The 12,548-nt window shown below is 33.8% G+C and overlaps 4 protein-coding genes across 4 annotated transcripts; 3 read left to right on the plus strand and 1 right to left on the minus strand.

Annotated features, from left to right (window-relative positions):
- Nucleotides 1–344: 344 nt before the first annotated feature.
- Rpn1 (regulatory particle non-ATPase 1) lies at nucleotides 345–6,087 on the plus strand. Its single transcript, XM_013309132.1, has 18 exons — nucleotides 345–535; nucleotides 615–671; nucleotides 743–961; nucleotides 1,041–1,126; nucleotides 1,215–1,421; nucleotides 1,723–1,881; nucleotides 2,046–2,175; nucleotides 2,282–2,507; nucleotides 2,735–2,968; nucleotides 3,255–3,403; nucleotides 3,542–3,644; nucleotides 3,738–3,904; nucleotides 4,031–4,133; nucleotides 4,304–4,461; nucleotides 4,709–4,893; nucleotides 5,115–5,320; nucleotides 5,569–5,687; nucleotides 5,831–6,087. Exons 1-18 carry the CDS (start codon nucleotides 461–463, stop codon nucleotides 6,023–6,025), a joined length of 2,778 nt encoding a protein of 925 aa, XP_013164586.1. The 5' UTR covers nucleotides 345–460; the 3' UTR covers nucleotides 6,026–6,087.
- Nucleotides 6,088–6,154: 67 nt separating this feature from the next.
- On the minus strand, nucleotides 6,155–7,178 carry LOC106115678 (PRKR-interacting protein 1 homolog). Its single transcript, XM_013309134.1, has 3 exons — nucleotides 6,986–7,178; nucleotides 6,736–6,915; nucleotides 6,155–6,528 (listed from the first exon to the last, which is right to left on the minus strand). Exons 1-3 carry the CDS (start codon nucleotides 7,085–7,087, stop codon nucleotides 6,295–6,297), a joined length of 516 nt encoding a protein of 171 aa, XP_013164588.1. The 5' UTR covers nucleotides 7,088–7,178; the 3' UTR covers nucleotides 6,155–6,294.
- Nucleotides 7,179–7,554: 376 nt separating this feature from the next.
- Nucleotides 7,555–10,257, plus strand: Eno (alpha-enolase). The gene is given in 8 exon segments (NM_001312178.1): nucleotides 7,555–7,564; nucleotides 7,817–7,910; nucleotides 8,129–8,323; nucleotides 8,531–8,783; nucleotides 8,924–9,120; nucleotides 9,227–9,475; nucleotides 9,547–9,698; nucleotides 9,800–10,257. Coding segments are annotated over 7 exon segments (1,302 nt in total). The 5' UTR covers nucleotides 7,555–7,564; nucleotides 7,817–7,838; the 3' UTR covers nucleotides 9,984–10,257.
- Nucleotides 10,258–10,906: 649 nt separating this feature from the next.
- LOC106115679 (uncharacterized) lies at nucleotides 10,907–12,454 on the plus strand. Its single transcript, XM_013309135.1, has 3 exons — nucleotides 10,907–11,180; nucleotides 11,576–11,689; nucleotides 12,259–12,454. Exons 1-3 carry the CDS (start codon nucleotides 11,040–11,042, stop codon nucleotides 12,403–12,405), a joined length of 402 nt encoding a protein of 133 aa, XP_013164589.1. The 5' UTR covers nucleotides 10,907–11,039; the 3' UTR covers nucleotides 12,406–12,454.
- The last annotated feature ends 94 nt before the right edge of the window (nucleotides 12,455–12,548 follow it).

A 12,548-nucleotide genomic window follows, 5' to 3' on the forward strand; every position in this document is an offset into this window, starting at 1 on the left:
TTACCAATTATTACTATGGATAAGGCTTTGGTAGCAATCTTACACAAAAATTACAATTAACAAGACCTTATCTTGGACGTTTTGAATTGTTATTCAATTTTTTTATAAGTATACTTATACGACTTATTGATTTTTAAGAGGCACTATATTTCTGTATTTTAAGTAATTACTTTAACGGCCTTTATAATATTAGAAAGACCGAATAATGAAATTTTAAGAAATAAAATAATTCTAAAATATACACATTTCTATTTTGTTAATACACAAAGTGATAAATAGAATAACATTGTGTAATGGTGTAATATTTGATTTTTTTTTTATTAATAAATGGTAACATTAAAAAATGCACAGTGACTTGTCAAATTTATCAAACTCATCCATTGCTTTTGTGAGATAATTTTGCAGTATTTCAGCGTACTTCAGTTTAAAAATATAAGGAAATAAAACATTACACTTAAAAATGACTGTAAAAAATAAAACTGAAGAACCTAAAAAGGAGAAAGTTGAGCCGGTGCCGGCTCCGAACGATGATTTGGTACGGTTTTTCATAAAAATTAACTTTAACGAAAATTATTCAGTACAAACAATTGTTTTATTTTATTTATAATTTTCAGTCTGAAGAAGACAAAAGACTCCAGGAAGAATTGAATATGCTTGTTGAGAAGCTCATGGTGAGAGTTTTGTACTATTTTGATACTCGGTCCTTAACTCGTTCGTAAACTAAATAACCTTTTTGTTGTAGGGTAACGATACTGATCTATATTTCCCTGCATTACAAATGTTAAGCAACTTGATAAGAACTTCTACTACGTCTATGACTTCAGTCCCTAAACCGCTAAAATTTCTAAGAGAGCACTATCCAGCTCTTAAAGAAGTCTATGAAAAAATAAAAGAAGAAAAAACAAAGAAATTTTGTGCTGATGTTGTTTCGGTGCTCGCAATGGGAGTTAGTGGTTCAGCAGTAAGTATGACATTATTTGCATTACAAGGCAAATACCGCTATTATTTATCATTGCTATATTATCAATTATGTTGTTTAGGATGCTGCAGAAAAAAGAGAATGTCTTAAATACTGTCTTTTGGGTACCATGTCTAATGTTGGAGAATGGGGACATGAATATGTGAGGTATGTTCATATATATCACTGCAAAAACATAATTTAATTAGTTATTTTCTATTGTTTTGTTGTATTGTATTAAAATACTAAATTATAGACAATTGGAGGGTGAAATTGCTGAAGAATGGAATATAGAAAATATGGAAACATTGTTACCATTAGTGCGTGATGTTATCACCTTTGACATGCAACACTCAGCTGAGATCCAGGCATGTGATTTGTTGATGGAAATTGACAGACTTGATTTACTCACACAGCATATGGATCAGAGCAACTATCCTCGTGTCTGTTTATATTTAATTGGGTTAGTATATTTTTTGTTGTGCAATTTCACTATCAGTTATATTTATTATTGTAGAGTATATGTATAAAGAACAATATTGTTTCTATGTTATAGTGCTTTATTCAATATTGTTCAGAGAATTTTTACCCTTTAACAAAAATCAAGTTATTATTTGTCAAACTAATAGGGTTTTATGAGAATATCCACTCCATTGAGCCCTCTTGAGGACTTAACCAAACAATTTGATAGATTTAAAAGATCTTATTTAGCCACATGTGTTCAGTCAGTTGAGTTCATTTGTTTATTTAATATTTATCTTCAGATGCGCAAGTTATGTTGTTGAACCGGAATCTACACAAATTCTACAAGGTGTGCTGGATACATACTTGCGTTTTGGAGAGTACCCACGTGCCTTGCTTGTGGCCATGCAACTGCATGACAAAACAAAATGTGAAGAAGTCTTTAATGCCTGCAGTGACCCGTATGTATTACATAATGTAACAATAATATATCTACTTCTTTTTAGTTAATACAGGTAGGAAAGATTATTTTTCATGCATGCTGGACAGACTACTGTATAAAATTAAGATGCTTAATAAGATTTCTTCATAAGTTTGCTCTAATTATTGTATATTTTTATTATAGGTTGGTAAAGAAACAGTTATGTTACATGTTGGCGAGACAGTATGTACCAATTGATGTGGACGATGAAGATTTGCGTACAATTCTCCTCAATGCACACATAAATGATCATTATCTTAGCTTGGCAAGAGAGGTACAGACACAAATTCATATTTTACTTGAATTAAAACTTTATTAACCATGCTATACTTATGTATGTTATTGACTTAAAAAGACATATAATCATATTATTTTTTTAGCTTGATATAATGGAACCTAAAACTCCAGAAGAAGTGTATAAGACATGGTTAGAGTCGGCTGGCTCGGCACTGCGACCTTCTCTGTTAGCTGAGCACCCTGTGGATTCAGCCAGACAGAATCTCTCTGCTACATTCGTCAATGCATTCGTAAACGCCGGTTTTGGTCGCGACAAACTTGTCACCACTGAAGATGGTAACAAGTGGATGTATAAAAACAAAGATCATGGTAATTTTCAATGCTATTTTAATTATAAAGAGTGACATAATAATACCAACTTAAAAAATTTGGTTTTCTCTTGCCTCAGAGACTTGTAAAAAAGACTATTTTCTATTAGTTATTCATTAGAGACTGATGTTATCTCTTGTACCAAAATATAATTGTGGTTAAATCCATTGACAAATAAAATCCAAACATTTTACTATGAATATCCAAACATGTTTTTTTTATTTCAGGCATGTTATCAGCAGCCGCATCTCTTGGTATGATTCACTTGTGGGACGTTGATGGTGGTCTGACTCCTATCGACAAGTACCTGTACACTGCAGATGAACATATCAAAGCGGGTGCATTACTTGCACTGGGTCTAGTCAACTGCGGCGTGCGTAATGAATGCGACCCTGCCCTTGCTCTACTGTCCGACTATGTTTTACATTCAAGTTCTAATCTAAGGATTGGTAGTGTTTTGGGTAAGTTAAGCAATTTTTAGTCATGATAACTTTAACAGGGACCCAAATAGTATGAGTAGCTAGAGCATTATATATTATTTATTATTGATTGTTATTCATTAATTTAAGTTACTTTCCATTTATGCTGATTTGTTATGTGCTTTTGACATATTGCAAGAAACTTGTTCTATTTGTTATTTACTAGCAACAGATTGTTTGCAGCCATCACTACAATTTTTTCAGAATGAAGTGGATTCGTCATGTGAGGCAGTGCCATTTTATGTGTTAACATGTGTGTTCTTCCTAGGTCTGGGAATAGCGTATGCGGGTACGCAGCGTGACGACGTGCTGCAACACCTGCTGCCGGTGTTGAGCGACGCTGCTGCGCCTGCTGAGATCTGCGCACTGGCCGCCATCGCCTGTGGACTTATCGCTGTCGGCTCCTGCAACGGTGACGTTAGTATACAAATTAATCTTATATAATACTATATTACAGTTTTAAATGACTGTATGTTTTTTTTAAATTGACTATAAAATATTGTTATATAGTGTAGAATTTCTTCATTTTCTCAGTTATAAATATTAATATTGCAGGTCACATGTGCAATCATTCAACGTCTGATTGATGACAACAAAGAACTTCACTCTTCCACCTACGCCAGATTCTTGCACTTGGGTCTTGGATTGTGTTTCTTAGGTACGTATATTCAATACGATTGCTTCTCTCCATAAGTTTTTTTATCTGTATGGATCTATATATGGATTCAGTATGTTTGTTGTGGTGTCGCAGGTTGCAAGGAGCGCACGGAGGCTACGATGGCCGCGCTGGAGGTGCTACCGGAGCCGCAGCAGTCGCTCTGCCAGACAACGTTGTCGATGTGCGCGTACGCCGGTACCGGAGACGTGCTCGTCGTGCAACAGATGCTGCACATCTGCTCCAAGCATTACGACACTGAGGTATGTAAACACTGTAGCTAATTTCTATGTTCTGCTCTTGTTAAATGACGATATTTCACCATAAATTTGCTGTTATTATAACTCTGTCGTTTCTTTTTTATTATAATCATGTCTAACATTGTGTAGAATGAACAATCGTCTACTGAAGACACAGCCTTCAAAAAGCAAGACAAGAAAGAGGCTAAGGAGAGTAGCCCTGCTGGCAGTTCAAAAGATGACAAGAACAAAAGTAAGTCATTAAAAATTCCAAATTATTATGCAAACAATTACACTGTGGAGAACGAAAAGAGTCGACAATCGACTCCCCCATGTCTAAAATAAATCAAGTTGTTTATAAATATAGGAAGTAACAATACTGTTAGTTGGGCAATTACTAGTAGTTTTTATTTTATTTCACAGGCAAGTCAAAGGACAGCAAGAGCAAAGAGAAGGAAAAGGAGAAGGAGGCGAACAAGGAGCTGTCGTCTGTGCAGGCGGTCGCCACGCTAGGTGTCGCTGTGATCGCGCTCGCCGAGGAGACCGGCGCTGAGATGTGCACGCGCATCTTTGGACAACTGGTCAGTCACTTAGTCTACAACAGATTGTATTAAGCTAGTTTAAATGACCTGAGTTGAAAGTGCCGACTCGAAGGATCCTTTGCACCTAATTGTAATTTTTATATCAATTAAATGTAGAAAGTAACAGATAATTTTGATGTATTTTTTTTATTTTACTATTTAGACTGTCATTATTTCATAAAATCCATCAGATATCATTTGCAAAATGAATGTATGAAACATTACATTATGTTCTACATATTCGTAGGGTCGTTATGGCGAGCCGGCAGTGCGGCGCGCGGTGCCACTGGCGATAGCGCTGTGCTCGGTGTCCAACCCGCAGCTGGCCGTCATTGATGTGCTCAACAAGTACTCGCACGACTCCGACAATGATGTCGCATACAATGCTATTTTCGCTATGGGACTTGTTGGCGCCGGTACAAACAATGCCAGGTAACTAAAGAGTTGGTTTCCTTTGTGCAATTCCAGACTGCAATTTATCTCGCTTCCAGATTTCATGCAGATTTGTCAAGTCGTACTGGAGTTACGCGATAAAAAAAGCATTTGCATTCTTGACATTAGTAGGTAGTAAGATAGCACTCATTTGACTAATTTACTAGATTTAAGATGTTTTTAGGTGAGTTAAGGAGTAATTTGTATATCCTTATCTATAGGCTGGCGACGATGCTACGTGCTCTGGCGTTATACCACGGCAAGTCACCTGTGCACTTGTTCATGGTACGCCTGGCGCAAGGGCTGTGCCACGCGGGCAAAGGCACGGTGACGCTGTGTCCCGCGCACGCCGACCGCCGCCTGCTCAACCAGCCCGCACTCGCTGGACTGCTCGTCGTTCTCACCGCATTCCTTGACTGCAAGAATAGTGAGTCTACATCCAAATTGCTTATTTAATATTTTTATTGTTGGTTGATGTTTGACTTGACTGTGAGAATTTGTAACTTGTCTATAAGTTAATGGGCGTAAAGACTTCAATTATATATGATCGGTATATAGAAGATTAAGTTATCTGCTCACTGAGATAACTTAACCCTTTTGGTTGTCATTACTACATAAATTTTACTCTTTCTCATGAGAAGAAAACTTCATACAGTGCTGTGTTTTAATGAACAGTAATCCTGGGCAAGTCGCACTACTTGCTGTATGTACTGGCGACGGCCATGCAGCCCCGCTGGTTGGTCACCCTTGATGAGAACCTGCAGCCCCTCAATGTCAGCGTTCGTGTTGGTCAGGTATGGAGAATGATTTAATTTTAGAAACAAGAAAAAATTAACCCACCATTCTAAGTTATTTTACTCTTATGTTGTCTGCTTTAGATGTCAATTTTATTATAGCTATTTTTAATGATGATTAAAATAGTGTATTTCATTTTCAGGCAGTTGATGTGATTGGCAAAGCGGGTACACCTAAAACAATTGCTGGTTCTCACACACACACTACACCGGTGCTGCTATCATTTGGCGAGCGTGCGGAGCTTGCCACTGATGAGTACCTCCCCTTGTCGCCTGTCATGGAAGGCTTTGTCATCCTCAAGAAGAATGAAGACAGCATCATGGCATCAGTGCAGTAGATGTAACACTGCACTATTTATAAATGTTTAAGAATTTTTAAATAAATTTAATGTAACTTAAATAATGTTTTATTTTAAGAACTCATATTTACTTACATATGAGTTTGCGTAGTACATTAATATATAATTACATTTAAATTGACCTGGAGGATAAAATAGACCCTAATGCTTCAGCAAAAGATCTTATGTATTTTGTTTTTAAAAAAGTGAAGTATTAACAAAGACTTTATTTTAATTATATATTTAAGCTTATGTACTATTAACCTATGTTAAGATTTATCATTATCGCTACTTATATTTTCATTGTTCTCTTCTTCGCTTTCATCAGAATTTTTATCAGACTCTGACTGTGAGGATTGTTCGGTACCAGTCTTTGGTTTCTTCATTTTTGACTTTGCTTTTTGTTTTTTCTTTAATCTTTTTGCTCTTTTCTTTGCTGTTTTTTCTTCTGCAGCTTTCCTATTTTCTTCGATTTTCCTATGGTATTCATCATCAAGTTTTTCCTAAAAATTTTATTATATTTATTAAATTTAAAAATATGAGACAGTATTTTTTGTACAGTGACGGAACGACCAAAAACATGTGCAAAAATAGAGAAATACAGAGCTCAGATTGGGAGCAATTGACTTTTTTGACTATTTTTTTTACAAATTTTAGGTATTTTAATTTTATTCTATTTCTATAATTTAATTCTACAATAAAAACCAAACCTTTTCACTTTTTTCTTGTATAAACTTTTGTCTAGCATATTCCTTTCGTCGTAAATGTCTGTATACATGAAACTCTCCAGAACCAGCTCCTGCACTGGAGCCCATAACATTGCGCACAAAGTCCGGAGGAGGTGCTAACGTTTTTTGTCTAGGTGGTTCAGGTATAACCGCTGGTTTGTCCTAAAATTAAAGACAGTTTTAATTAAAGCATTGAAACATAATTACAAAAACATCTGTATTTGTAACTAACTGGATTCTTCATAAGCTTTTCCAGTTTTAATCTTTGCAAGTCTGTAGCATTTTTTATGACTATAGGTTTCTTTTCTTCCTTTGATTCCTTTTTATCAGACATTGTAAAGTTAGAAAAATTATTTTGTTTCTACTTAACAAATATTGATAATGACATTTTAGTCCATTGACATGTGACACATTCAACCCACTTCACTTGACATAAAGAGCTTATTAACTAAATATTGAATCACTCGTAAGCCCCTGCGGACTAGTACGATTCAAAAATCGATTTGGAAAAAAACAATGCAATTTCATTAACTTTGCTTCAAGTGAGTTATCAATATTATTTTGGCAAAATACGAAAACATAACATTTTATATAGTTTAGTTTTGCATTTCAAAATAAATTTGAAGTTAATCTTTAACTACTTAATTTCGATACAAACTCAATCGATTAAAATTTGCGTAAGACATCCCTAATTTCACCTTGTGTAGGTCAAAGGTACAGCTAGCCGGCAGATTTCTTTGAGATATACCTACTGCAGCTGTATTTTAAGAGAAAGGTCAAAGAGGATAATTGAATTATTAAACTTTATCAGGTTAGTTCAATTTTGTTATATACTGGTTATTTTCCTAAATTACTTCAAAAAAGTACTTTGCATCAAGTACTATAATACTTTTTATTAGGTAACAATCTTACCGCAAGTACAGGAGTAGTCATTTTCCAATTAGATTTCATAAAATATATATATTGTTGATTAATAAATAATCATTGTTATCTCCTACTATAACGTTTACAAATATTGTATAAATCAAAGCTTTGATTTATTTCAAGTTGGTTGTTCTAACAGGTTTGCAAATTTTACATTCAAAATGCCTATCAAGTCCATCAAAGCTCGTCAGATCTTCGACTCTCGTGGTAACCCTACTGTTGAAGTTGACTTGGTAAGTTTACAGATTTAGTAATTATAAATACTATTTTTAATTACATTATAACAAATAACATTTTTTGCAGTATTTATAAATAGTTACTTATTATATAAACATATCATTTAGCTGTTTTATAATTTTGTGTTCATTTTGACTTTAGTACAGTTAAAATTAATTAAAATGATAATAATAACAAGATAATAACAGTTCATACTTATCAACATAATTAACAGGTCACAGAATTGGGTTTATTCCGCGCTGCTGTTCCATCTGGAGCATCAACTGGTGTCCATGAGGCTCTGGAGCTCAGGGACAATGTGAAGAGTGAATATCATGGAAAGGGTGTCTTGACTGCAATCAAAAACATCAATGACATTATTGCACCAGAACTCTTGAAACAGACCTTTGAAGTTACTCAACAAAAGGAGGTAATGTACCCCCTAGTATTTTTCAAATATTTCAATGACTCAAAACAGTTTTTGGGGAGAGGCATTGCAGCATGTCACTTTAATTCAGCCAATAAGATATTTGTAAATTACTATACTCTTTATTTGCTTATATCTCATTACTTATTTGCACTGATGTAATCTGATTATTGTTATATTTGTATTTAACCTCTTGTAAATGTCTTTTAGATTGATCAATTCATGATCACCCTTGATGGAACAGAGAACAAGTCAAAGTTGGGTGCCAATGCAATCCTTGGTGTTTCCTTGGCTGTGGCTAAGGCTGGTGCAGCTAAGAAAGGAGTTCCTCTCTATAAGCATTTAGCTGACTTGGCTGGCAACAGCAACATTGTTCTGCCAGTCCCTGCATTTAATGTTATTAACGGTGGCTCCCATGCTGGCAACAAACTTGCTATGCAAGAGTTTATGATCTTGCCTACTGGTAAATTAAAGAATTGCAATCTATTATTATTTGATTATCTATTATCTATTATTATTAATAATCTATTATTACTAATATCTATTATTATTATTATTATTAAATGTTGATGTATGATTTTTAAATATTATTATGTATTTTAGGTGCTTCATCCTTCAGTGAAGCTATGCGCATGGGTTCTGAAATCTACCATCACCTGAAGAAAATCATCAAAGAAAAGTTTGGACTGGACTCAACTGCTGTTGGTGATGAGGGTGGCTTTGCTCCTAACATTCAAAATAACAAGGATGCTCTGTTCTTGATCCAAGATGCTATCAAACAAGCAGGTTATACAGGAAAGGTTAGTTTTAATTCCAAACACAAGAAATTGAAAAAAAATCTCATATTTTGTATTTCAATTTTAAAACAACTTATGTGCCCATAAATCATGTTTATATTTTTCTTAGATTGAAATTGGAATGGATGTAGCGGCCTCCGAGTTCTTTAAGAATGGTACATATGATTTGGACTTCAAGAACCCTAAATCTAACCCTGCTGATTACTTGTCCTCTGAGAAGCTTGCTGAAGTTTATCTGGATTTCATCAAGGAATTCCCAATGGTGTCCATTGAAGATCCCTTCGACCAGGATGACTGGTCCGCCTGGACAAACTTGACATCTCGTACACCAATCCAGATTGTGGGCGATGATCTTACGGTACGTAATATTTGATATGGAAACAAGCTATTAATTATAGCATATTTGTAATAAATATTAATTTTTCTTAGGTGACAAATCCCAAACGTATTGCCACTGCAGTAGAAAAGAAGGCATGCAATTGCCTGCTACTCAAGGTTAACCAAATTGGCAGCGTAACTGAATCTATTAACGCACATCTTCTGGCCAAGCAGAATGGCTGGGGTACTATGGTCTCTCACAGGTAAAGCGTTATTGTTTTAAAAGTTTTTGCTTGCAGAAAAAATTGTTGTTGCTTTGAAACCATGCGAGAATGTTGCGAGTAACTTTACATTTATATTCTAGGTCTGGAGAGACCGAAGACACTTTCATTGCTGACTTGGTGGTTGGTTTGTCAACTGGTCAAATCAAGACTGGTGCTCCTTGTCGCTCTGAGCGTCTGGCGAAGTACAATCAGATCTTGCGCATTGAAGAGGAGTTGGGCGACAAAGCCAAATACGCCGGAAAGAACTTCCGCAGACCAGTTTAAATTTATTTAATAAAAAGCCATAGATGTTCTAGTAGAAAACTATATCTAGATGTGCTCTTTCTTTTTATTTTGGTTGCATATACCAAACATGTCGATATTTTTTGTGATTCTAAGTGCTTGATGCACTGTATTAGCTTTTTAATTTACTTTTTTGGCGTAGAGTGTATGTTGAATGTTTGAAACAAAAGACGTATTTATATTATTTTTAAGTAAATTGAACCATAAAATTATAAAAGTATACAAATCTTTACCACTAATAAAATTATAATCAGTATCTTGATTTTTTTTAAGCTTTAATTGAAATTCATGCCTCAGTTTAGTTTCCTTGCAGTTCATAATATGATGGTGTGACTAGAAGTGTGACGGATTTCAATCAACATATAAACATTATTTTATTTGTAGATGGAACTTATTCAGTTAAAACAAGAATGATGACATCAAAATAATTTATTGCATAAGTAGATATACATAGGATGTGTAAATAAAACATCAGTATTTGGTAAACATATAAGATTAAATCTGTGACTCAAGGTTAAAGATAACTGTTTCCAAGTATGTAGTAAATAATATATACATATACAGTTTAATAAGTAAAATAAGCTATCACTTATTTAAGAGTAATTTTGAATAACGAATTCTGGCTCAATCATGACCGGGTTAGAACTTTTACCTATAATTTAAATTCTTTCCCTCTCTCGCTCTTCCTGTCTCTGTTTTTTCAAAGCAAGTCAGAAGGATGTTTTTACAACTATGTAGACAGTGGAAAATACAGTTATTTAACACAATTTGAAAAAACCTTTGGTTCGGGTTATTTGTATCTGTCTACTAATTTATTAACAAGCTCAAGGCCGAAATCTATAATATTTTGTAAATGTTAGACTGAAAATGTAATGGACAATATATTCGATTTTTAAACTTCCATCGCTTGACGTTTGACTTTGTCACCTGGGAACTGTCAGAGTTATGTCAAATTGTTAAATAATCGAATTCCAATATAAATTAGATGCAAATGAAAAATTAGTTAAGTGATTTGTAAAATAATTTCTGATATACAGCATGGTTAGATTAACGACCGCACTTTTCCGTGTACCGGTCATTAAATTCCGAAAGGGTGGAGGTTCTCAAGCTGGACGGCCTCCATCTGCTCCTGCAGCTGCACCAGCGTCGGCGGCACCAGCCGCAGCTCCCGCCCCTGTGGTCTGTATTATATTCTTTAAATAATGCTATATCACATAGTATTTATAGATTTATCATAGAAGTAGGTATGTTAAGTGATCAAGGCCAGTGAGTCAGTGATCTTTTTTTTAAATTTAACACTCTAAAATTTCCCTATTTGTCTTGTTTTGTAAGAAACAACCATATATTAAGATTTTGTTGCATTTAGAGTAAAGCAAATATAACATCCACCAGGTTTCTTAAATTTTTTTCCCTGAGTGAGTCTTTATGTCTTCAAGATTTTGTAATTGTTGTTTTTACATTACTGATTGGTACTAGCTCTAAAATGACATCATTTTTAACTATAAAGTTTTGGTTGCAATGAAACAAAATATGAGTTGTTATTTTTTTTTTCATTTAAAGTTATTTCTTTGCAGCAATCACAACAAACAGTTACTATGAGCACCATATCTGATATAGAGTTACCACCGCGCTACCGCAGGGCACCGCTGACTCAAGAAGAGATTGACCACATCAATGGCGGAGGAATTGTATAGTCCCTCCAGTTACACTTCCTAGCTTTGATAATAAGTAGTTACATAAAATATTTATAAATAAATGTTATTATTGTTTAGTGTTGATATTATTTTAATCTGTTGCTTACATAAAGGTATGCATTTAAAAATTAACTTAAATTATAAAACATAAATGTAAAAATCTTTGTTTCTTTTTAACATTGAATAGACATTCATAGTTTGTGATGTAGTTATATGTATCATTCTCTTTAATATTCAAGATTTGGTATATTTATAATTTACCAAGAATCATTATTTTAAATACATAAAAATGTTGCTAATCATTGAATAACAATGATTTTTTTAAATTCATCAATAAAACTGAAGCAGGTTTGTTCACCATTTTTTATTTATTTACAACATAATTTTTTTAAAAAATTATTTCCATTTATTTTTCATTTCTTTTAGGTAAATAGTAGAACTTATTGCTATCCTTTACATGCACTTTATTAACATTTTTATTCAGATCAAAATTCTTTGTTAAAAGATATTGATAAGAAGGAAATCAAATTGTAATTATGAATGCAGTTTGATGCATATTTCAGGAAGAAAAAGGCACAGCTACTGCGGAAGTCAAACCTGGTACTCTTGTATTCAACATGCCCAAAAAAGTTGTGATGCACTGTCGAAAGCCAACTAGAAAATTTATCAAACCTCCTCCATGTGGATGTGACGTTTGCAAATTTAAATAAATAAAAAAAATCCTATGGTTTTTGGTTCTTAATTTGTAGCATTTGGTAATTTGTTTTTTTATTTTATAACACTTTTTGTTGCTATTAAAAAGTATTTTTATATTGTTTTTGCTTTCTTTAATGTAGTTTTTTTAATTTAAAAA

The sequence above is a fragment of the Papilio xuthus genome, unplaced genomic scaffold (assembly GCF_000836235.2).
Source record: "Papilio xuthus unplaced genomic scaffold, Pxut_1.1 DF827777.1, whole genome shotgun sequence".
Classification (NCBI taxonomy): Eukaryota; Metazoa; Arthropoda; class Insecta; order Lepidoptera; family Papilionidae; genus Papilio; species Papilio xuthus.

What these genes read in the sequence shown, in the direction of transcription:
- LOC106115679 (XM_013309135.1), top strand. Translation starts at nt 11,040, where the DNA reads ATGGTTAGATTAACGACCGCACTTTTCCGTGTACCGGTCATTAAATTC. An exon ending in CCGCAGCTCCCGCCCCTGTG is followed by an intron (nt 11,181 to 11,575) that starts GTCTGTATTATA and finishes ATTTCTTTGCAG; the next exon opens with CAATCACAACAAACAGTTAC. An exon ending in ACATCAATGGCGGAGGAATT is followed by an intron (nt 11,690 to 12,258) that starts GTATAGTCCCTC and finishes TGCATATTTCAG; the next exon opens with GAAGAAAAAGGCACAGCTAC.
- LOC106115678 (XM_013309134.1), bottom strand. Translation starts at nt 7,087, where the DNA reads ATGTCTGATAAAAAGGAATCAAAGGAAGAAAAGAAACCTATAGTCATA. An exon ending in AAAAGCTTATGAAGAATCCA is followed by an intron (nt 6,916 to 6,985) that starts GTTAGTTACAAA and finishes CTTTAATTTTAG; the next exon opens with GACAAACCAGCGGTTATACC. An exon ending in TACAAGAAAAAAGTGAAAAG is followed by an intron (nt 6,529 to 6,735) that starts GTTTGGTTTTTA and finishes TAAAATTTTTAG; the next exon opens with GAAAAACTTGATGATGAATA.
- Rpn1 (XM_013309132.1), top strand. Translation starts at nt 461, where the DNA reads ATGACTGTAAAAAATAAAACTGAAGAACCTAAAAAGGAGAAAGTTGAG. An exon ending in TCGGCTCCTGCAACGGTGAC is followed by an intron (nt 3,404 to 3,541) that starts GTTAGTATACAA and finishes TTAATATTGCAG; the next exon opens with GTCACATGTGCAATCATTCA. An exon ending in TCAGCGTTCGTGTTGGTCAG is followed by an intron (nt 5,688 to 5,830) that starts GTATGGAGAATG and finishes TTTCATTTTCAG; the next exon opens with GCAGTTGATGTGATTGGCAA.